The sequence below is a fragment of the Natrix helvetica genome, assembly GCF_964273705.1.
Source record: "Natrix helvetica genome assembly, chromosome: Z".
Taxonomy (NCBI): Eukaryota; Metazoa; Chordata; class Lepidosauria; order Squamata; family Natricidae; genus Natrix; species Natrix helvetica.
This window is the reverse complement of record NC_138554.1, coordinates 10,050,472-10,072,594: the sequence shown is the minus strand read 5'-3', so window position 1 is coordinate 10,072,594 and position 22,123 is coordinate 10,050,472. Positions and strand designations below refer to the sequence as shown.

The window sequence follows — 22,123 nt, the reverse complement described above, 5'->3', positions numbered from 1 at the left end:
AACATGTAATATTAAATATACATTCTCTTTATCGTATTTTTCTGGTGTTATGCCAAATTATAATCTATGGTTTATCATCTATATGCTGCCTAACATTTTTTCTAACCACGTATGCACTTTCGTCCCAATTTTTTTTTGCTTTTGGACACATCCACCACATGTGATAGGACGTGCCTGGTATTTGATTACATTTCCAACATTTGGTGGACACGTCCTGTTTCTTGCGCAGACTCAACTGTCTCTTAGCTGAACATTTGTCTGGCCTAGTTTAAAAGCAACTTCAGCAACTTATTTGGACTTCATCTCCCAGAATTCCCCAGCCAGCATACATCTTCAAGTTGTTGAGGCTGCAAATCATTATTGTAGTCTGTGGCTCTTCTTTTCTCTCTCTTGAAATCATTCACAGATGCCATTACACCTCCTTTACTCACACCCTGAGCTTCCCCTCCATCTTGTCTGCTCATTAATAAACCCGCCTGACATTTTTCCAGGAGGTGTACCACGAGCCCCACATCCAAGCCGAATGGGATCAAATTCGCAAGGCCTTTGACACCATCAAACTGATAGGGCCGGAGGAAGATCTGAGCGAGGGGGAAGCCCGAGATATGGCTATGTAAGTAAATAATAGTGTAAGAGATTTTCAATCATCCCGTTCACGGTTGTTCCAAAGGTGCTTTTTCAGGTTAGGATTAGGGTTACAACTGGTTCGTATTTATGACGGTTGCAATGTCCCGGGATTGCAACGTGATCGACTTTTGCGTTCTTCCCGACAAGCCAAGTCAACGGGGAAGCCAGATTCACTTTAACAACCGTGTCACTGATTTCACAACTGCAGTGATTTCCTTAACGACAGTGGCACGAAAGCAGTGCAAGGTCTCCTGTGTTCGATTGGCGGAGAGAAATGGGCAGCAAACATCAATGTTTTAATCCAGCTGTCAGCGTTCTAAATACCATGCATGAAATCAATCAGAGACCAAGGCAGAATCATCCTTAAAAGTTCCAATTTAATCATACAGGCATGTTAGCACTTCTGTGGAATTCCAACTCTGATTCTCTTCCTGGAATTCCTCCCAGTTGAAAGTTCATGATCTTATCCTCGCACCCACAATCCATCACGTGTTCCAATCATCATCTTCCACGCTGGCATCTACACCCCTCTGCTTCCGGTCAGGTGTCGAGGTGCAGAGCCAAAAGATGACCTTGAGCTTCTATAAAAGAATGACAACAAAACATTCCACAATCCTACTCCTTTCTATTCCCCCCTCCCAACTACTACCCTAATGAAACAGCATAGGAAAATAATAGAAAGTGTGGCAGGCCAAAGATCCTAAAAAGAACATAACTACAGGCCTGACACCAGCGTTTCTTAACTGTGACCCTTTTTTAAGGTGGGTGAATTTCAAATCCCAGAATTCCCCCAGCTAGCATGGCCGGCTGGGGAATTCTGGGAGCTGAAGTCCCACCCGTCTTACAGCTAGCAAGTTTGAGAAACACAGTTCTAATCCATCTTTCGTTGTTGTTGTTGTTGTTGTTGTTTTGCATCCCAGGGATCTGTGCCGGCAGGATCCCACCTGCGACTATTACTTCAGCCTCGATGCTGACGTGGTGGTGACAAATCCCGAAATCCTGCAAATACTTATGCAGGAGAACAAGTAAGCAGTACTTCCACACCTACCCGAGCTCTCAGCCTAGCTGCAAGCCATATCACTTCTCCCACCTTTGCACTCCTGATTTCTCTATTCCTCCTCTGCAACCATCCAGGTATGTGATTGCTCCCATGGTGTCTCGTTACGGCAAGCTTTGGTCCAACTTTTGGGGTGCCCTGAGCCCCGATGACTATTACGCCCGCTCAGAGGACTACGTGGAATTGGTGCAAGGCAAGAGAATGTAAGTGGGAACTTGAAGCAGATGGATGGTTGTGTTGTGGGCCACCAGCGGAGCTGGCAGCAAATTCGGACAGTGAGGAGGTTGGGGAGGAACATGGGCCAGTCCTGGAGTCTGGGGAAGGCTCTGATGAGGGCTCTGTGTCGGAGGCAGAGATGGGGCCAGAGCCGTATGCCAGTGATCAGCTGCCTTCAGAGCCAGACATCAGTGGGGCAGAAGAACAGCTGGAGCCTGTCCCCAGTGTGCGCATGTGCAGAGTTGCCAGACATAGGGAACAGCTAAAGAACAAGGGTCGACTTGGGAGTAAGGCCACAGGTGGACGATGAATGCCCCCTCCCAGAGGGAATAAAAGAGGAGCGAAAGGGGAGTGGAGTTTGCAGGAGACAATTAGTTCACTTAATTAGTTTGTGACTCTCCGTGGCTCCTGGCCAGGTTTTGCAGAGATTGGCCTGGCAGCTCTCCAAGCTAGAGAAGGCCTGTGACTGTAAATCTCCCTCCAAAGACTTTGCTGGAGGTGAATGAGCAGAATTCACAGTCAATTAGTAAAAGGGGGTTTTGTCGGGACCAGGAGTTTGCTTCACGCCCTTGGGGAAGCATCGATCAGAACAGGTTGAGCAGGAAGGTGGCTTTTGCAGAGCTGAAGTCTTCTACAAGTCAACCACACATGTCAGCCTTCCCATGTAGACCAGACAAGAAATATGACCAGATGACCGAATTTTGCTTTATTGTGAGGCTAATTATTAGAATTCCGTAAGTCTGAAAGTACAACTCTTCCACGATCTCACTCTATGGTATGGCTAGTTAGCAAAATCCTACAGGTCTGAAAGTACAAATCTCCCACTGTCTCCTTTACATACCAATAAACTAGGGAGGGTCCTTTCCAAGCCTCTTGCTCTACCTGCTGTCTAGGTGAGGGCTATGCCGTCTCTTATCTGACCCATTCCTCTTTGCTCCATCTCTTCCACATATCCTTACAAGATGTTATGCTAAAGCAGATTTCTGGCGCTTGAGAAGAATAGCAACAGCACTTAGACTTATATGCCACTTCACAGGGCTTTACAGCCCTCTCTAAGCGGTTTACAGAGTCAGCATATTGTATGTAGGTAGCATGCATATACGTGTATTATGTATGTGTTTGGGTAGACATGCACTTTCTCTTGAGAGCAGGCAACAGAATTTCATTTTTAATGTGGGCCAGTAAAAAAATGACAATAAAATTATCTATTATCTATCATCTTATGATATCTCATCTCATTATCTTGTCATCTTAACTCATTCCATCAAATCTTCTCTTCTTATCATCTTATCTCATTCCATCAAATCCTCTTCTCATCTTATCTATCATCTGATCTCATTCCATCAAATCCTCTTCCCTTCTCCTCTCCTCTTCTTATCTTATCTATCATCTTATCTCATTCCATCAAATCTCTTCTGATCTCATATCTTCTCATCTGATCTCATTCCATCAAATCCTCTTCTCTTCTTATCTATCATCTTATATCATTCCATCAAATCTCTTCTCATCTGATCTACCATTTTTCATCTTATATCATTCCATCAAATCTCTTCCCTTCTCCCCTCCTCTTCTTATCTATCATCTTATTCCATCAAATCCTCTTCTCTTCTCTTCTTATCTATCATCTTATATCATTCCATCAAATCCTCTTCTCTTCTCTTCTCTTCTCTTCTCTATCATCTTATCTCATTCCATCATATCCTCTTCTCTTCTCATCTATCATCTTATCATTTTATCTCATTCTATCAAATCGTCTTCTCTTCTATCATCTTATCTTATTCCATCAAATCTCTTCTCATCTCATCTGTCATTTTTCATCTTATATCATTCCATCAAATCTCTTCCCTTCTCCCCTTCTCTTCTTATCTATCATCTTATCTCATTCCATCAAATCCTCTTCTCTCTCTTCTCTTATCTATCATCTTATCTCATTCCATCATATCCTCTTCTCTTCTCATCTATCATCTTATCATTTTATCTCATTCCATCAAATCCTCTTCTCTCTCTTCTCTTATCTATCATCTTATCTCATTCCATCAAATCCTCTTCTCTTCTCATCTATCATCTTATCATTTTATCTCATTCTATGAAATCGTCTTCTCTTCTATCATCTTATCTCATTCCATCAAATCCTCTTCTCTTCTCATCTTTACTTACTTTACTTTATTTGTGCTTATAGACCGCCCCCTCTCCCAGAAGGGACTCGGGGCGGTGTACAGTCAATACATAAAAATACATAACATGAATAATTAAATAATTAAATAGTTAAATAGTTAAATAGTTATGGAGGAGATTAAAAAGAACTGTACATCTAAGTAAAGTATCTAAAATATAGTTTTAAAAAACCCCTAAGAAATACCCCATAAGTTAAATTTAAAAACAGTTCCCCTAATCATCTTCTTAATTTTCTTGGGAGGCAACAGAAGGAGATGGCTTTCACCCATATCCCTCCCTCCGATCTTCCAAGAAGCCATGTTGCATCTGGAATTTTGGACTGAATACTCCTTGGCATAATCCAAACCAGGAAAAACGTTATTTTTTTTTCTCTTTAATTTTCCGATCTCCATACCTGCCGCCTTGTTTATGGTACTACAGATTCTCATGGTGCTTTTCCCCCCTATTGCAGTGGAGTCTGGAACGTGCCCTATATCTCTCAGGCCTATCTGTTGAAAGGGGAGATCTTAAGGCAAGAGTTGCCCCAACGCAATATTTTCACCTTGGAGGACACGGATCCGGATATGGCCTTTTGTAAAAGTGTGCGGGAGAAGGTGAGAGTTGTTGCTTTCTTACAACCTGCTCAGTCAAAAGAACAAAGTTCTTAAAAAATTGTTTATAGAATTTTATATTGATAACTAGCCAATAACCTGGCGTTGCCTGGGTATTTATTTATAGGAGGGAAATATCCAGACCAAACATAATTTCTAATGTTGGATTTTCCCCCTTACCAGAGGGAGCCCCCTTGTGGAGTACTGCGAAGCCATTACCATGGCAACTCCACTGCACTGGACAGTAGAAGCCATTTTACGGCAGTACAGTAGAAGCCATTTTAAGGCACAACAGGCTGTATCTTAACAGAACACACACACACATACACGTTTTTATAGATCGATAGATATAAGTGTATTACAGAAGTCTTAAGTTGAGAACCAATGTTTTAGCAAACATGCAAAGTTGGAAGGGCGCTAAATGCGGCAGTTCTCAACTTACAACCATTTGTTGAGTGACCGTTCGAAGTTACAACGGCAGTTCGAAAGCCTGTAAAAAATGCAAGTGGAAAAATAGGGACCACTTTTGGTGGGGAGGTAACAAGCGTTCCATGCACCTTCGGCATTTAGTCATGCCGGCCACATGACCTCGGAGACGTCTTCGGACAGCGCTGGCTCTTCGGCTTTGAAACAGAGATGAGCATCGCTCCCGGAAGGGCTAGCACATATTTCCGAGGGGATCCATGACCTTTATCTTTTTATCCTTCACAGGGCATCTTTCTCCATATTAGTAACCGGGACGATTTTGGACGCCTCCTTTCCACCACTCGATACAACATCTCCCGCCTACATCCTGAGCTCTGGCAGATTTCTGAAAATCCTTTGGTGAGTGTGCCCAGTTGCACAGGATGGGATCCTTTTCTCTCAATCTCATACATTCACTCCTGCACCTTAGATCCCGGAGTGCGCTGCCCCATTCCCTCACACACACATGCTGGCGTGGTTTATGGAGAGTTTTATTGGTATTCACCTCGCTTTGGAACTGTTCCAAATGAAGCCAACCACTAGCAAGCCCAGATTAATCCCTCGGGCAATGGCCAAGTAGTCGATAAAACAAATAGCAAACTGCTCAAACAAGTAAGTCCCATAAACGGACACAAAGCCCCCAGGCAAAAGCTGAGAGTCCGTCCACGTTAGCTCATGTGTGACAGAAGTTCAGAGTCTCAAAAGTCTCAAGCAGTAAACGTGAGCAAACCAGTAGTGGGTTCCGGATCCCATCGCAACCCGTATGCTGCGACGGGGCCGGGCTTGCTTGTCGGGCACTGTCACTGCGCAGCATGCGCACACCACCGCCCAGTGACACTCAGCTGCTCGGCGGAGGTCGGACAGGTGCCGCACATTGTGGCCCTTTCAGTCAAAAAGCGGTAAGGAATGCGGGCGGGCGGGCCCAATGAGCCACCATTCTGGCATGGTGGCCGCTGCTCCCAGCTACCACCGGTATGCCCGTACTGGGGCGTACCACCCCAAACCCACCACTGGAGCGAATGCATGGCCACGACCCACACACGTCGTTCCCAGCAATGCCTCCCTTGGCCTGCCATGTTAAATACCGTATTTTTCAGACTATAAGACGCATCGGAGTATAAGACGCACCAAAATTTTGAAGAGGTAAATTTTGAAAAAAAAAATATTTTCCCACTCTGCAGGCTTCCCAAATTCTCTGCACACCTCGTTTTTGGTGAAAAACAGGGCATGCAGAGAGTTTGAGAAGCTTGCAAAGTGCTCCTGGGGACTGAGGCGGGGGGGGGGAGCGAAAAATGAGCTGTTTTTAACAAAAACAGCCCTGGTTTTTTTGCAAAAAACAGGGCATGCATAGGCTTTAGGAGGCTTGTAGAGTGCTCCTGGGGGCTGGGGGGGGGGGACAGAAATGAGCAAAAAGCACTTCGTTTCTGCCCCCTCCAGCCCCCAGGAGCACTTTGCAGGCCTCCCAAACCTCTGCACGTCCATTTTTGTGAAGGGGGCGGGGTTTCAAGAGGCCAAAAATGCTGTATTCAGTGTACCCAGACACACCCAGATTTTCACCCTCTTTGGGGGGGGGGGGGGAAGGTGCGTCTTATACTCCGAAAAATACGGTAGCTTCCCAGTGGAGGGTTAGGGCCTTCTCCCAAGCTATCTGGCAGACCTCCGTTTCTCTGCCCTGCGTGCTCTGAGGTCTACCAGGGCAGGCAACTCCTCCCCCTCCTCTTCACTGGCCTGCAAGCTGTCCCTAGCCAAAGCCTATCATTCTCTTTCTGCTGGCCATTCAGTCAGTAACTAACTCCGTTCCTGATTTGCCAAGAATGAGCTCATTCTCCCTTGAGGAAGAGTCGGAGTTGGAGTCCAAGGGAGACATCATAGGGAGGACTTTTCTGGAGGGGTGAGAAATTTTTGTTGATGGAACTACCCTTGCAATTTCCATGGCATGTTGGGAAATCCAGATATACTCCCAGAGTAGCTATCTCTTGAGTTTCCCACAATGTCCAAACACCATCAGGGAATTCTGGGAATTGTAGTTTCAGAGTTTCAAAAAGTGTTTGAGGAAGTACCCCACTTGAGTACCCCAAGGCTCTTTTTTATGCCTTTACTCTTCAACTTCATCAATGACGTGGACGAGGGGATAGATGGGGAACTCATCAAATTTGCAGATGATACCAAGCTGGCAGGAATAGCCAACTCTCCAGAAGATAGGCTAAAGATATGGAAGGATCTTGACAGACTTGAACATTAGGCTCTATCTAACAAAATGAAATTCAACGGTGAAAAAAGTAAGGTTCTACATTTAGGCAAGAAAAACAAAATGCACAGGTACAGTATAGGTGGTACCTCGCTCAATAGTAGTAACTGTGAGAGGGATCTTGGAGTCCTAGTGGAAAACCATTTAAATAGGAGCCAGCCGTGTGCAGCAGCTGCCAAAAAAGCCAACACAGTTCTAGGCTGCATAAACAGAGGGATAGAATCAAGATCACGTGAAGTGTTAATACCACTTTATAAGGCCTTGGTAAGGCCACACTTGGAATACTGCATTCAGTTTTGGTCGCCACGATGTAGAAAAGATGTGGAGACTCTAAAAAGAGTGCAGAGAAGAGCAACAAAGATGATTAGGAGGCTGGAGGCTAAAACATATGAAGATAGTTGCAGGAACTGGGTATGTTTAGCTTAAGAGAAAGAAGGACTAGGGGAGACATGATAGCATTGTTCCAATATCTCAGAGGTTGCCACAAAGAAGAGGGAGTCAAGCTATTCTCCAAAGCCTCTGAGGGCAGGACAAGAAGCAGTGAGTGGGAACTAATCAAGGAAAGAAGCAATTTAGAACTAAGGAGAAATTTCTTGACAATTAGAACAATTAATCAGTGGAACAACTTGCCTCCAGAAGTTGTGAATGCTCCAACTCTGGAAGTTTTTAAAGAGGATGTTGGATAACCATTTGTCTGAAGTGATGTAGGGTTTCCTGCCTAAGCAGGGGGTTGGACTAGAAGACCTCCAAGGTCACTTCCAACTCTGTTCTATTCCTATTCCTATTCTATTCTATTCTTATTCCTATTCTATTCTATTGCTGTTCTGTTCTATTCCATTCCATTCTGCCCTTTCCTATTCTATTCTGTTCTATTCTATTCCTATTCTTATTCCTATTCTATTCTATTGCTGTTCTTTTTCTATTCCATTCCATTCTGCCCTTTCCTATTCTATTCTGTTCTGTTCTATTCCTATTCTTATTCCTATTCTATTCTATTCCTATTCTATTCTGTTCCTGTTTTGTTCTGTTTGTTCTATTCCATTCTATTCCATTCTGCCCTTTCCTATTCTATTCTATTCCTATTCCATTCCTATTCTATTCTATTCTATTCCATTCTTCCCTTCCCTTCCATATTCCATTCATTCCATTCTTCCCTTCCCTTCCCTTTCCTATTCCATTCCATTCCATTCTTCCCTATTCTATTCTATGGCGGAAATATGATGGCGAGTTTTAGAAATGAAACGTTTACTCCAGGACTGGATTGCCTGTCACGCATTAGATTAGGAGATGCACTTCTTAAATATTCCCGATAACTCTACATGACTCTGTTTTCTGTTTGTTCCTTTTCTTCCTGGACAGGACTGGCAGGAGAAATATATCCACGAGAACTACTCACGCGTTCTTGAGGGAGAATTTTTTGAACAGGTGACCGTCTCCCTTTTCCCTGGTCCTCTTGAGTTGTTGACTTCTTTGCTCTCTCAAACTTCCTGGGCTCACTGTTTCTTCTTCCTGTTGTCAGCCTTGCCCTGATGTTTACTGGTTTCCGGTCTTCACCGATCAGATGTGCGATGATCTGGTGGAAGAGGCGGAACACTTCGGCCGGTGGTCTGGAGGAAAACATGAAGTGAGTCCATCCTAACCTTTTTCCTCCGCCAAGATGATCGTTCAGGTTGCTTCATTTGGAAGAGGGTTGAGGCAGTGGTGAAATCAACTTACTTTCGCTACCGGTTCGCAAATGTGAACGAACCGGTAGCAAATGTGCAGAATGTCAAAAATGGGACATGATGACGTTCGACGGGTGGGTTCCTATACTGGTTAGTATTGGTTCACTTTACACTGTGTGTTTCTTGCGCATGCGCAGTTGACTGTGAATAGTTCTGTGCAGGTGCAGAAATATGCCAGCAATGGCAGAAGAGACCGGGAAACCAGTTCAGGGGCGTGGCTGGCCTGGCTCGCTACCGGTTCTGCGACCCAGGCCAAATCACCACTACCGGTTCGCCCGAACCGGGCCAAACCGGGAGCATCCCACCTCTGACGTCCAGGCATTTGGGCGGAGCCTCCCGACGCCACTGCTACCGGTTCATCCAAACCGGATAGAACTGGCTGAATAGCACCACTGGTTTGAGGAGAGTTGGGAAGAGAGTCAAAGAAGACTTGTAAACTCATGAGGGACCTTACAACAGAAACAATTGGAACTCTGAATGTTAGAAGAAGGCCTAATTGAGGAGTAGAACAGTTCACAGAAAGGTCAAAAGAAATCAAGATGGTGACTACTTTTTTATTGTGTGGTGGATGTAAAACAAGAGTTGTGCTTCATATACACACAGTCATGGCCACAGTTGTTTTTGGCCCTTTTCCTCCTATGGGCCAGGCGTATAAAATGGAGCATGCTATGAGGATGGAGGAACACTAGATGTAAGGTGCCTCCAAGCCCACCTCTTATCCACCCCCACAATATGAAGATTGGAAGAAGAATCAGCAGTGATGAAAGGACAGACTCCATAATTCATGGAATTTCTTGCTTACAAGACAGGGAGACCGTACTTAACCTGGAGGACTTTAATGAGTGAGGCACACAAATGAAAAAAAAAAGCCATCGGTCTCCCGGTTTGAAGGTGGATTATTTGTAGAAAACTGGCTTGGTCCAGTTCCTGAACAATCTTCCATTTCCTAGATGTTACATTCCTGGCAACCTTTGAGGTAGTCCAGATTAGGAAACCAAACCAAAATCACGAATACTAATATTATTGTCAATCATCTCATTGGCGCAAGCAACCAAAGAAACTGGTGGGACATTATTTTATCAAGAGAATCTTAACTGATAATTCCAAATAGGCAGAGAAGAAGTGAAGCCAGATCTGAAGTTTTCGCACGCGAAGGAGTTAAAATCCCCGTTCCCCCCATTCACTGTCTACTAATCAATTGATCGATTTTGGGGAAACGATCTTTTGACCTGGGGCATCGGGACATTGCCAGACGACAGTCAGCGCTTACATTTCACAATTCCCTCCCTTGAATTCTAAATCTACCCACCCTCCTCTCTGTTTCTGTTGTTGGCTTACGAAGGCGTATGTGTAGGAGAGTCAAGCATGACTTTTATTGTAAAATGAAAGTAAGCGAATCTTCCATGTTTGAAAGTGCTTCCTCCTCCTCTGTCTTTACGTTCCAGAGAACTAGGGAGGGTCAGCACTGAGATACTTTCTCCATGGCCATTCCTACTCTGGATTCAGATTTCCTTTGTCTCAGGGGTCCCCAATCCGTAGTACGGCACCGGCCCACAGCATGCCAGAACCTGGGCTGTACAACTAAGCGAAGCCCCATGTGCGGGATGCAGGCAGCATACAATACCATGCCTCTTCTGATCTGCTTTCCATGGAACCAGTCATGGGGTGGGTTCTGGATTCTTTTACTGCTGGTTCGCTCAGGAATACGCTTTGGGCGTGCGCTTTGGACAGAATGCGCAGAAGCAAAAAACAAGATAGAACCGGTTCGGGGGTGTGGGCGGCTGAGTTACTACCTACTCGGCCGAACCCGACCCAACCGGTAGGAACCCACCTCTGAACCAAAAGGTTGGGGGCCGCTGCCTTATCTGACCACCAACGAGGCTAGGGGTGTCAAACTCAATTTCATTGAGGGCTGCATTAGGACTGTGGTTGACCTTGGGGGAAGGGGGGCGTGGTCGACTGGATGGATGTGGCCATCTTGACACCACTCACTGGACATGGGTAACTGGGTGGATGTGACCAACTGGCTGGGCGTGGCCAGCTTGACGCCACTTCCCAAACTGCTGGCATGTTTCCTCTTCGCATTGGGTAGATCAGGCTGAAGCAATACGGGCCGGTCCCTTGCATTTTCTAGGATGGCCCCGCGGACCGGATCCGACCACTTCGCGGGCCAGACCTGGACCGCGCGCCTTGCATTTGACAGCTCTGGCCTAGGCTACGGCTCTCCCTTCTGTCTCTCAAGCTTATTTTCAGATCCTAGCACAATTCCTCAAATTCTGCACCTCCCTCCTAGGACACTCGGCTGGTTGGCGGCTACGAGAACGTCCCCACCGTTGACATTCACATGAACCAAATCGGCTTTGAGAAGGAGTGGCTGCAGTTCTTGCAGGACTACATTGCACCGGTCACAGAAAAGTTCTATCCGGGCTACCACACCAAGGTAACAGCACCATGTCTGAAGGTTACTGCGGGTCGAGTGTAGGTACAGGAAGCAGAAGATTCTACAGGATGTCTTTTGCCATTTCTACAAATTAATTGGGGCCCCAACGGTTGTTCCCCCCCCCCCACATTTGTCATGTGACTGTGTCACAATAATACTGCTTCCGGCAGTTCCAGTTGTTACCATTAAGTGAGGATAACTGGGGTGGTTGAGGATCTTATGTGACGGCCACTTTTGACTTCCTCCTGGCTTCCCCATTGACTTTGCTTAGGAGAAGCCAGCAGGAAACATCAGACATTGAAATCACAGGATGACTACAAAGCTGGAACTCCGAGAACCGGTTGTAAGTTCCTCTCATTCCAGGTTATTGCCAGCGGGGGGCTGCTGGGAGTTTTCAGGGATCCGGGAGAATCTCTGGCTAAGATTCTGTGCAGTTGGAGAACCCCAAATCCCACTCTTGGCTGACCCCGTCCACCCTACCCCACCCCACCGAGAAGTCCCCACGCGGCCTGTTTTGGATGCAGTGAAGTGCAGGGTGCGTGCGGAGGCTCGGGGAGAGCGAAAAACGGGTGTACCGGAAGTTTGGGAAGGCCGAAAATGGGCCCATTTTGGGCCTCCAGAACCTGGAGAGGCCGTTTTCGTCCTCCCGGAGGCTCGAGGAAAACCTGTGGAGCCCAGGGAGGGCAAACACGCCCCTCCCCGGTGCAGAAGGCCAACTAGGCCACGCCCACCCTGGCCACACCCACCCAGCAACAAGGCAGAGAATCCCTTGCTAAAATTTCTGAAGCCCACCACTGGTTATCCCAAGTTTGACGGATTGCTGAACAAGGCGTTGTAACCTGAAGATCACCTGTACCAACCGTCTGTAGTCAGATTCAGATCTAGCAGCTAGATTTGCGTATATAAAACTTAAGTTTGGTTTGACTTCGTTTTTATTGGGGAAGGAGGGTAGCATTGGGCAAGTACAACATTTCTGGTTTATTTATGGTTAAATGTAATGTGCAATATCCTCTCCCTCCCCTAAATGGGTTAAATCAGTGCTAGTTGTGTTATACCAGTGATGGCTGACGTTTTCCGGACCAAGTGCCCAAAATGCTCCTGCGCATGCACCCCAAACCCCCCAAAATGCAATGTGTGCACCCCCACACACATGCGCCCCACCTCCCTGCGCATGCACAGTATCCCCAGCCCCCCACATGTATGCACGATCCCCCTGCACACCCCATGCCCCCCCCACATGTGCGTGTGACTCTCCACACATGCCCCATCCCCTGCGGCAGAGACCCGTGGACTAGCTAGCCGGTGGGAGGCACGCATGCATGCGCAGCAGAGCTGAACTGGGGCGGTGGCTTGCATGCCATCAGAGAGGGCGCTGCATGCTACCTCTGGCACGCTTGCCATAGGTTCGCCATTGTGAGTCTAGACCTGTGATGGCGAACCTTTTCAATGCCGAGTGCCCAAACTGAAACATGCCCGCGAGCACCGGAGACCCGGAAGCTGGAAGACCAGCTGACTGGCACACAAGCGCACGCTGGCCCCCTGCATCTTTAGGTTTCCGGCAGGCACATGCCCGCCGGCCAGCCGGTCTTTGCACATGACACTGGTTTCCGGAGCTCCAGGACACGCAAAGATCAGGAAGAGCAGCTGGCGACATCGCACATCCCCACAAAGAAAGCTCCGCGTGATACATATGTCATACGTTCTCCATCACAGTGTTATACAAACTCATTTTATAAAGATCAGGTTTAAGATTCTTCTCCTAAAATGTTCTGTGTCCTTTTCACCGTTGGCCACATCTGTTTCCTTTGGGTATTGTTTTCATTTGCCGCACTAGATGTACTAGACATAAAACTATTCCAGGTTTTGATATCGGGGAAGGGTGTCTTAGGGGAAACTTCAGTTTTCAAGGACACACTTGGAATACAGCATCCAGTTTTGGTTGCCACGATGTAGAAAAGATGCGGAGACTCTAGAAAGAGTGCAGAGAAGAGCAACAAAGAGGATTAGGGGACTGGAGGCTAAAACATATGAAGAACGGCTGCAGGAACTGGGTATGTCTAGTTTAATGAAAAGGAGGACAAGGGGAGACATGATAGCAGTGTTCCAATATCTCAGGTGCTGCCATAAAGAAGAGGGAGTCGTGGTTGGAAAGCTGGGTCAGAACAGGGGTGTACACAATGTGCCATTCTCCGCCCTGCCTTCACCCAGAAGGCGCTAACTCCAATCTCCTGTTTTCAGGCTCGCGCAATCATGAACTTCATGGTCCGATACCGTCCGGACGAGCAGCCTTCTCTTCGCCCCCATCATGATTCTTCCACTTTCACCATCAATGTTGCTCTTAACCACAAAGGGATCGATTACAAGGTGAGTAATCAGGCATCCTCCTCTGCATGGCTTGGTCTTGGATGCTTTGGGGCTGTGAAGAGAATGAGGAAAGGGACTTAGGGTTTCACGGGTGAATTGATTTGAACTTGGCTGCGTTGCGCCAACTAAGTGTCTGTTTCGGGATCCAATCTGGGTCAATCGCGGGACAAGAGGTTTTGTCTTCTGAGCTTTTGGACTCGTGCTGGAGCCTATCTTCAGGGAACTTCTCCCTCGCAGTGTGTGTGCTTTGGGCTGTTGTGTGTGCCCAAATGGTGCCCCTCGTGTGTGGCTTTGTGGATTGGGGCGCTGATGGCTGGCGGTCAAGTTGTTGGCTGTTGTTCGCTTGCGCTGCCAAGCCCTCCCATCCTAAGTACCTGAAAAGCTGGTGGTAAATCAGCCCTCTATGTTGATTGATGAGGTTTCCCAGGCTTCAATCCCTGCTGTTTTTGTGCCTGCTCGTCCAACAATCTTAGTAGCTGCAAAAAATTGAATGTGTGTCCTTGTTCATTGTGGTGTGGATTGCAGATTGCCTCCTGCAACATTATCCTGGGACACGTATATCTGTCTACATTCATAAGTTTATATTTGCCTGATGGATGCATAATGGGCCATGTGGTCAGTGTTGATTCTTAACAACTACAGAGTTAGATCTTCTCCAGGATGGTCACTCTCCAACCTGATCTTTCAGGTCTTCCAATAGTGCGCCCAAGGCCATGGCATCCATCTAGCTTGCTGCTGGTTACCTTCTTCTCTTTCCTTCCATTTTTTCCAGGATGATAGACATCTCAAGAGGGCCTAATCTTTGCATAATGCCTATCAACCAGGGGTGTCAAACTCAAGGCCCTGGGGCCGGATCTAGCTCGCGGGGTGCTTAGACCTGGCCCACCCTGGAAACAGTGAAGAACTGCCCTGCGGTGCCTCTAAATATAAATGTATGATCATTTGGTCTCTTGTCTCTCTAAACCGGTTCTCTTTGCTCCCCCCCTAGGGAGGCGGCTGCCGATTTCTCCGCTACAATTGCAAAGTGGAATCTCCCCGCAAGGGCTGGAGCCTGATCCACCCAGGACGTCTCACCCACTATCACGAAGGTCTGCCCACCACTTGGGGCACTCGCTACATCATGGTTTCCTTTGTGGACCCCTAACGCTGGCATCTCCTGGCTCCCCCTCCCCCCGGCCCATGGTCGTTGAGGGCACCATGGCGGCCAGAGCATGAGGAGAGGTGCCGAAAAGAGGGGACTCTCTCTCTCTCTCTCCAGCTTCATTGCCACTAAGTGCCTTCAAAAGCAGAGAAAGTGACAACTGGTTTCCAAGCGCAAATGGACTCGTCTTACTGCTCCGCCCTTCCTCATTGGTCACCACTAGCATCAAGAGCCACTGTTGCCCTTCTTTCCCCTCGTCTCCCGTTGTCCCAAGATTGGAGAAACACAGAGGTTATTCCACTCTTCGGCCAGTCGTTACTTGATCCGGATCTGCTCCGAGCCCTGTCTGTGCGGTTCCGCCCCTAAAGAATTCTTACCACCCCAAAGAGGATGAGCATTGTTGGGCTAAGTCTCTCCACAGAATGTATTGGAGGTGGCTGTTTGGTTGCTACACTGCATCCGACTCTTTGCGACCTCGTGGACAATAGCATGCCACGCCCCACCCTCCTGGAGTTTGTCCAAATTCTTGTTCATTGCGTTGATGACATCATCTAACCTTTTGATGAGCCGCGGTTTAGGGACCATTCAAAGTGACTTCCTCCCAGAGGGGAGCAACAAACCATAAAGTGGGTATGTGGGGTCTCTAACAATGCTTCGAGCTCTAAGCACGTAGCTCTTATAAGCGGTATCCTGAATAACGGGAATTGGGCTTCCTATAATCTTCTCTGCTGTCCTCACCACTCTCTGTATGGACTTTCTGTCTGAGGCCCTGCTGTCACCAAACCAAACAGTGATGCAGCTGAGGACTATAAGAACCGTGGTAGTACAGTGGTTAGAATGCAGTATTGCAGGCTACTTCTACTGACTGCCGGCTGACTACAATCTGGCAGTTCGAATTTCACCAGGCTCAAGATTGGCTCAGCCTTCCATCCTTCCAAGGTGGGTAAGATGAGGACCCAACATTGTTGGGGGCAATGTGCTGACTCTGTAAACCACTTAGAGAGGGCTAGAAAGCACTGTGAAGCGGTATATAAGTCTAAGTGCTACTTCTATTTCATCCTCTGTCTTTCCCAACATCAGAGCCTTTTTAACAGAGTCTTTTCTTCTTGTTTGGCGGCCAAAGTATTTGAACTACAGAGTAACAGAGTTGGAAGGGACTATGGAGGTCTTCTAGTCCAACCCTCTGCTCAAGCAGGAAACCCTACGCCATTTCAGACAAAATGATTGTCCAATCCCTTGTTAAAAAGACAAGAGCTACAGCTTCTGGCTTTCCAACGAACAGTGAAGGTTCATCTCCTTCAGAATTTTCAGAACCGATCTCCTTGCAGTCTTCTCCAACACCACAAGATGGATAGAAGCCTGTCCAGAATTCCAGATTTTCTCTTCCGCTCCTGATTTTCTGCCAAACCCCTTCCTTGAGCTACAATCTGCCAGGTTCTCTCCGAATTTGATTTTGGAAGAGTGGGGGGACTCAAGATTTGAAACAAGAAGGGGGCTTCAGCCCAACTCCCGTGCACGAGAAGATCAGGACAGGGCCAGAAGTTGTGTCCTGGGAGGCTTCTTTCTTTGTTTACAAAAAAACCAACTCAAAGTCCAAGGAAGCAATGAAGAAAGAAGACGCCCAAGGACAAGATAGAATTGGTTTTTCTTCATTCCTGATGCTGGAGAGAGAGAATATAGGCATGCCACTTGGCTCGGTTGGGCTGGAAAGAGGGAGGGAGGAGGACATGGGAGGCCAACTCCAGCCCCACCCACCCCAAAAAAGCTCTCGATGCATTTTCAAATTCCCAGGAATGTTAAGCACTGTAATGGGAGCAGAGACATCATTCACATCTTATTTTTCTAATGACGGGCACAATCCCACGGCTAAAAAGTCTTGCGGTCGTCATGCTGACTTCTATGTATTTGATAGCTAAGAGATCCTCATCTTGGCTTCTTCCCATTCCTCGTGGCTCTCGGTGGGAGCTCGCCGCCTTGCGTAGCCTCTCCCGACACTGTACACCGTGGGCTATGCGGTCTGGGCGGATGGGGAGGGGCAGCAGGGTGCTAGCCATGTCCAGTACGAAGCGTGCTTTAAATTATTTCCTGTCGGACGGCGTACTAAATAAAGCTCCGTTTTAAAAGAGGCAAGCGCGCTCGGCTTCACTCGAAAAAGAAGGGAGAAACGGAAGTTTCGCAACCCGTGTCCTTTGGCCGAAGAACTTTGGGTTAGTCAGGTTCATTGGAAGAAACTTTAGAGGTTAGCAGCTCAAGGAAGAATGCCCTGGAACACGTCTAGCAGGAGACGCTCTATTCTTTGAAGATCTTTAATGAAGACTACCCTATTTTTCGGCGTATAAGACGCACCGGAGTATAAGACGCACCATGGTTTTAAAGAGGAATATTTTTTTAAAAAAGTTTTTGTGCTGTGCAAACCTCCTCAAAATACCCTGATTTTGGAGAAAATGGGCCCATTTTTGTTTTTCTTTCCAAAAAAGGGCATGAATAGCCTTTAGGAGGCTTGTAGAGTGCTCCTGGAGGGGGGGGGAAGCAAAAAAAAAACCGGCCCGTTTTTTGTCAAAAAAAGGGCATGGATAGCCTTTAGGAAGCTTATAGAGTGCTGCTGGGGGCCGGGGGGGAGGGAATGGATCATTTTTCACTCATTTCTGCCCTTCCCACCCCCAGGAGCTCTCTGAAAGCCTTCTAAAAGCTACGCACGGCCATTTTGGGGAAGGGGGCGGGGTTTCAGGAGGCAAAAAATGCTGTATTCAGTGTAGAAGACGTACCCAGATTGGTGCGTCTTATACTCCAAAAAATACGGTAGCTACCGTGTTTTCCCGAAAATAAGACAGGGTTTTATTTTCTTTTACCCCCCCCCCAAATAAGTGCTTGGCCTTATTTTGGGGGAGGTCTTATTATTTTTGAGCTGCAGGACGCCACATAACCTTCGCCCGTGGCCTGCAGATCAGCTGATCCAGAGAGGGGCGGAAGTTCGGTCTCTGTTTTTGGTACATTCTTGCCAGCACTAGCCTGCCGCTCTTTTTTGCAGCCGCCACTAAGAGAAGTAGCTAGAGTGTGCAGTAGCAGCCTCTGTGAGGCCGTTTCACATGGATGGCAGGTGCATATGAGGTGCTTGGAGTATGTTTCCTCTCCCTTTTCCCCCAGGAAATAGCGGGGACTGGTTGCGCCTGCATTTAAATATTTTAAGTGAGGGTTTATTTGGGGGGGGGGAGGGCTTATGTTAGCGCATGCGCTCAACAGCCCGATTGGGCTTATTATCCGGGGAAGGCTTATTTTCGGGGAAACAGGGTATTTCATGTGGCTGTCTGTTCCACTGGCTAACATTTCAAGGTCTATAGCAGTGATGGCGAACCTTTTTCGGCTCGCAGGCCAAAAGCGCGGTGGGGGGGAACGCAGGGGGGTGGTGCGTGGGTGTGCCACACCCGTAATACTTTCCGCACGACCCGTGCGCATGTGCGCATGACCAACGCTCCCCCACCTCATTTTTGGCCTGCTTTTTCCGCCCTCCCGAGCTCCAGAAGCTTTATAGGAGCTTGGGGAGGGCGAAAACAGCCTCCCCCGCCCCCTGGAGGCTCTCTGGAGGCTGCAGGAGCTTCCCTGAAGCCTCCGGAGTGCGAAAAGCCAGCCCTATGGGCAAACCGGAAGTTCAGGAATGGACTTCTGGTTTGCTCATAGGACCGGTTTTAGCCCTCCAGGAAGCTTCCCTGAAGGATCCGGAGGGCAAAAAACGACCCTACGAGCAAACCGGAAGTGACTTCCTGTTTGCTCTTAGGGCCAGTTTTAGCCCTCAGGAGGCTTCCCTGAAGGCTCTGGAGGGCTAAAACCGGCCCTACGAGCAACCCGGAAGTCACTGGCCAGCTTACAGGGCAAGCCTTGCGTGCCCTGACAAATAGTTCTGTGTGCCATATATTTGCCATCACGGGTCTATAGTTTATCCTTCTTGACATCCAGCTTGCATCTACCGTGTTTCCCCCGAAAATGCGACCTCCTCAGAAAGTAAGTCCGAACTTCGTTTTTACACATGCACCCAAGGGTTAAGACCCCCAGAATAAGCCCTAATTAAGACCCTGCCCACTCCAGGGTGCATGGGTAAAAATAAAGCTAGGGTGGGAATGGGGTGATGGTGGAGCTGCCCTACTAGTGACCTTCGGATAGTCGTCGCCAGGCTTTTCACACCTCAGCCCATTTCTTCTACAGAGCTCCGGATCGATCCAGAGCTTTGTTCTCGGCTACAGAGTCCTTCAGGAAAGCCTTGCCGGCTGCAGAAGTTCCTGAAGGCCTCTGACAGCGAAAAGGAGGCCGGGGACAACGCACACAAGTGAGGTGAGTCAGTGGACAACATCCACCCCGAAAATAAAACCTGGTGTCCTTTTTGGTGGCAAAAATATACGAGACAGGGTCTCATTTCGGGGGAAACTAGCTTGTTAAGCCATTGTTTTTAGATATTTGTAATGATACAGGAGGGACGGGGTGGCTCAGTGGATAAGACGCTGAGCTTGTTGATCAGAAGGTCGACAGTTCCGCAGTTCGAATCCCTAGCGCCGCGTAACGGAGTGAGCTCCCGTTACTTGTCCCAGCTTCTGCCAACCTAGCAGTTCGAAAGCATGTAAAACTGCAAGTAGAACAAATAGAAACCAACTTTGGTGGGAAGGTAACAGCGCTCCGTGCGCCTTTGGCGTTTAGTCATGCCGGCCACATGACCACGGAAATGTCTTCGGACAGCACTGGCTCTTCGGCTTTGAAACAGAGATGAGCACTGCCCCCTAGAGTCGGGAGCGACTAGCACATATGTGCGAGGGGAACCTTTACCGTGAAGGGCTGATGGTCATCATGAAGGATGACATGATAGCAGTATTCCAGTATTTGAGGGGCTACTATAAATAAGGGAGGTATCAACGTATTTTCCAAAGCATCAAAACAGAAGGATGAGAAACAATGGATGGAAACTAATCAAAGAGAGTCCCAAAGGTGCTTTTCCAGGAGGCAACGAGACTTTCTTCATTTTTCTTTTGAAGACGTTTCGCTTCTCATCCAAGAAGGGAATCTCTACTGACTTTTGGCTATACAATTTGGGATGAACACCCTTGGAATGGGGTGGGAGTAGGAATGGATTTCCAGAGAGGAAAAATAATTGCAGACGACAGGAACCCAGGAGCACTTCTCAGGTGACCCTGAGGACACAGAGAAACCTCCAAGTGCTTCAACGACCCTCTAAAACAGGGGTGTCAAACTCAAGGCCCAGGGGCCGGATCCAGCCCGCAAGGTACTTAGATCTGACCCACAGGGCTTCCCTGGAAGCAGCAAAGGACTGGCCTGCAGCGCTTCTGCCAGTGAAAACAGTCTCCCGAGCTTCGTTTTCCGCTGCCACAGCCTTCCGCAACCTTCTGCCAGTGAAAATAGCGCTTGGGACAGCCACCGTTTTCACTGGCAATAGGTTGCAGGAGGCTGTGGCAGCCGAAAATGGAGCTCGGAAGCCCGTTTTCGCTGCCAAAGCACCACAGGCGCTCCGAACACGACTAGCACACACGTGCAGGGGAAACTTTACCTTAATGATACAAGGCTGCCATGCATGAACAAAACCAGTGTGGTCAACCTTTGCAGGTTTAAGATGCATGGAGTTCATTTCCCAGAATCCCCCAGCCAGCATCGCTGACTGGGGAATTCTGGGCGTTGAAGTCCACGTGTCTTAAACCTGCAAAGGTGGACAACGTACCGGATTAAAATAAGGGATCGGTTTGCCTTCCAGGATCCCCTGAGCCAGGGATTGCGATCGATTGGAAATTCTTAATTTTTCCGATGGGAAGAAAACCAGCCCAGCCATTCAGTAGAGCCCATCATTGATGTTTCCTTCTGGAACCAGCTAAATCCCTTCTTGTTTCTGCAACCGGAAAACTTAGCCACCCGTTCATAGCTTTCCCTGCTGAGGCAATTGAATAAGACTCCTTTCAGCACCAGGCAACAGGAGCCGAGCTCAACCCAGAGAAGAGATTTTGACACAGAGGCCTCTATTATTATCTCCAGTTGCAGACCTGAAACCCAATCCTGAGCTGTAATATTAGGACTTCTCCGATGTCAGGCTCATGTGCTCCAGCTGAGTTTGGAAGCTGGAAGGTTCCCATTTAAGGTCAAAGGCCTAGTTCGTACACTCCATTTATCCGACTGGCAATATTTTCTCTCTTGGTTTTGTGAGTTGTCGAAGGGAACTATTCTAGCTTGGGGGATTGGCTATTTGCAGCAAATATCAGCCTTGGCACTAAGTGTTCTGACCCGGCTCCCAAACCCAACAAGTGTGTGTGTCTGTCTGTCTGTCTCTGTCTCTCTCTGTGTGTGTGTCTTTCTGTCTCTCTTGTCTCTGCGTGTGTATGTCTTTCTCTCTCTCTGTGTGTGTCTCTATCTCTCTGTGTCTTTCTCTGTCTCTGTCTCTGTTGTCTCTGTGTGTCTTTCTCTCTCTGTGTGTGTCTCTATCTCTCTGTGTCTTTCTCAGTCTGTGTGTGTGTCTTTCTGTCTCTGTCTCTGACTCTGTGTTTCTGTCTCTCTGTCTCTGTGTTTCTTTCTCAGTCTGTGTGTGTGTCTTTCTGTCTCTGTCTCTGTATCTCTCTCTGTGTGTCTTTGTCTGTCTCTGTCTTTCTGTCTCCCTGTATCTCTCCATGTGTGTGTCTTTCTCTCTCTCTCTCTCTGTATTTGTGTCTTTCTGTCTCTCACTCTGTGTCTGTATCTGTCTTTCTCTCTGTCTCTCTGTTGTCTCTCTGTGTCTTTCTGTCTCTGTGTCTCTGTATCTCTCTCTGTGTCTTTCTCTCTCTGTCTCTGTTGTCTCTTTATCTCTCTCTGTGTGTCTTTCTCTGTCTCTCTGTCTCTCTGTGTGTATTTCTTTCTGTCTCTGTTGTCTCTGTGTGTATGTGTCTTTCTGTCTCTCACTCTGTCTCTGTATCTCTCTGTGTGTGTCTTTCTGTCTCTCTGTCTTTCCCTCCCCCCCCTCTCTCTCTGTGTGTGTCTTTCTGTCTCTGTGTGTGTGTCTCTGTATCTCTCTGTGTGTCTTTCTCTGTCTCTCTGTTGTCTCTCTCTGTGTCTTTCTGTCT

At 47.7% G+C, this 22,123-nt stretch overlaps 1 protein-coding gene across 1 annotated transcript in view; it reads left to right on the top strand.

Annotated features, from left to right (window-relative positions):
* PLOD3 (procollagen-lysine,2-oxoglutarate 5-dioxygenase 3) overlaps positions 1 to 17,173 on the top strand; it is a 62,746-nt gene extending 45,573 nt beyond the window's left edge. The window contains exons 10-19 of the mRNA XM_081970021.1: positions 492 to 613; positions 1,548 to 1,652; positions 1,762 to 1,887; positions 4,527 to 4,668; positions 5,377 to 5,490; positions 8,738 to 8,803; positions 8,898 to 9,002; positions 11,396 to 11,542; positions 13,781 to 13,906; positions 14,895 to 17,173. Of these exons, the coding sequence (XP_081826147.1) occupies positions 492 to 613; positions 1,548 to 1,652; positions 1,762 to 1,887; positions 4,527 to 4,668; positions 5,377 to 5,490; positions 8,738 to 8,803; positions 8,898 to 9,002; positions 11,396 to 11,542; positions 13,781 to 13,906; positions 14,895 to 15,050 (1,209 nt within the window). The 3' untranslated portion in view covers positions 15,051 to 17,173. The remainder of the gene's footprint in view (positions 1 to 491; positions 614 to 1,547; positions 1,653 to 1,761; positions 1,888 to 4,526; positions 4,669 to 5,376; positions 5,491 to 8,737; positions 8,804 to 8,897; positions 9,003 to 11,395; positions 11,543 to 13,780; positions 13,907 to 14,894) is intronic.
* Positions 17,174 to 22,123: the final 4,950 nt, after the last annotated feature.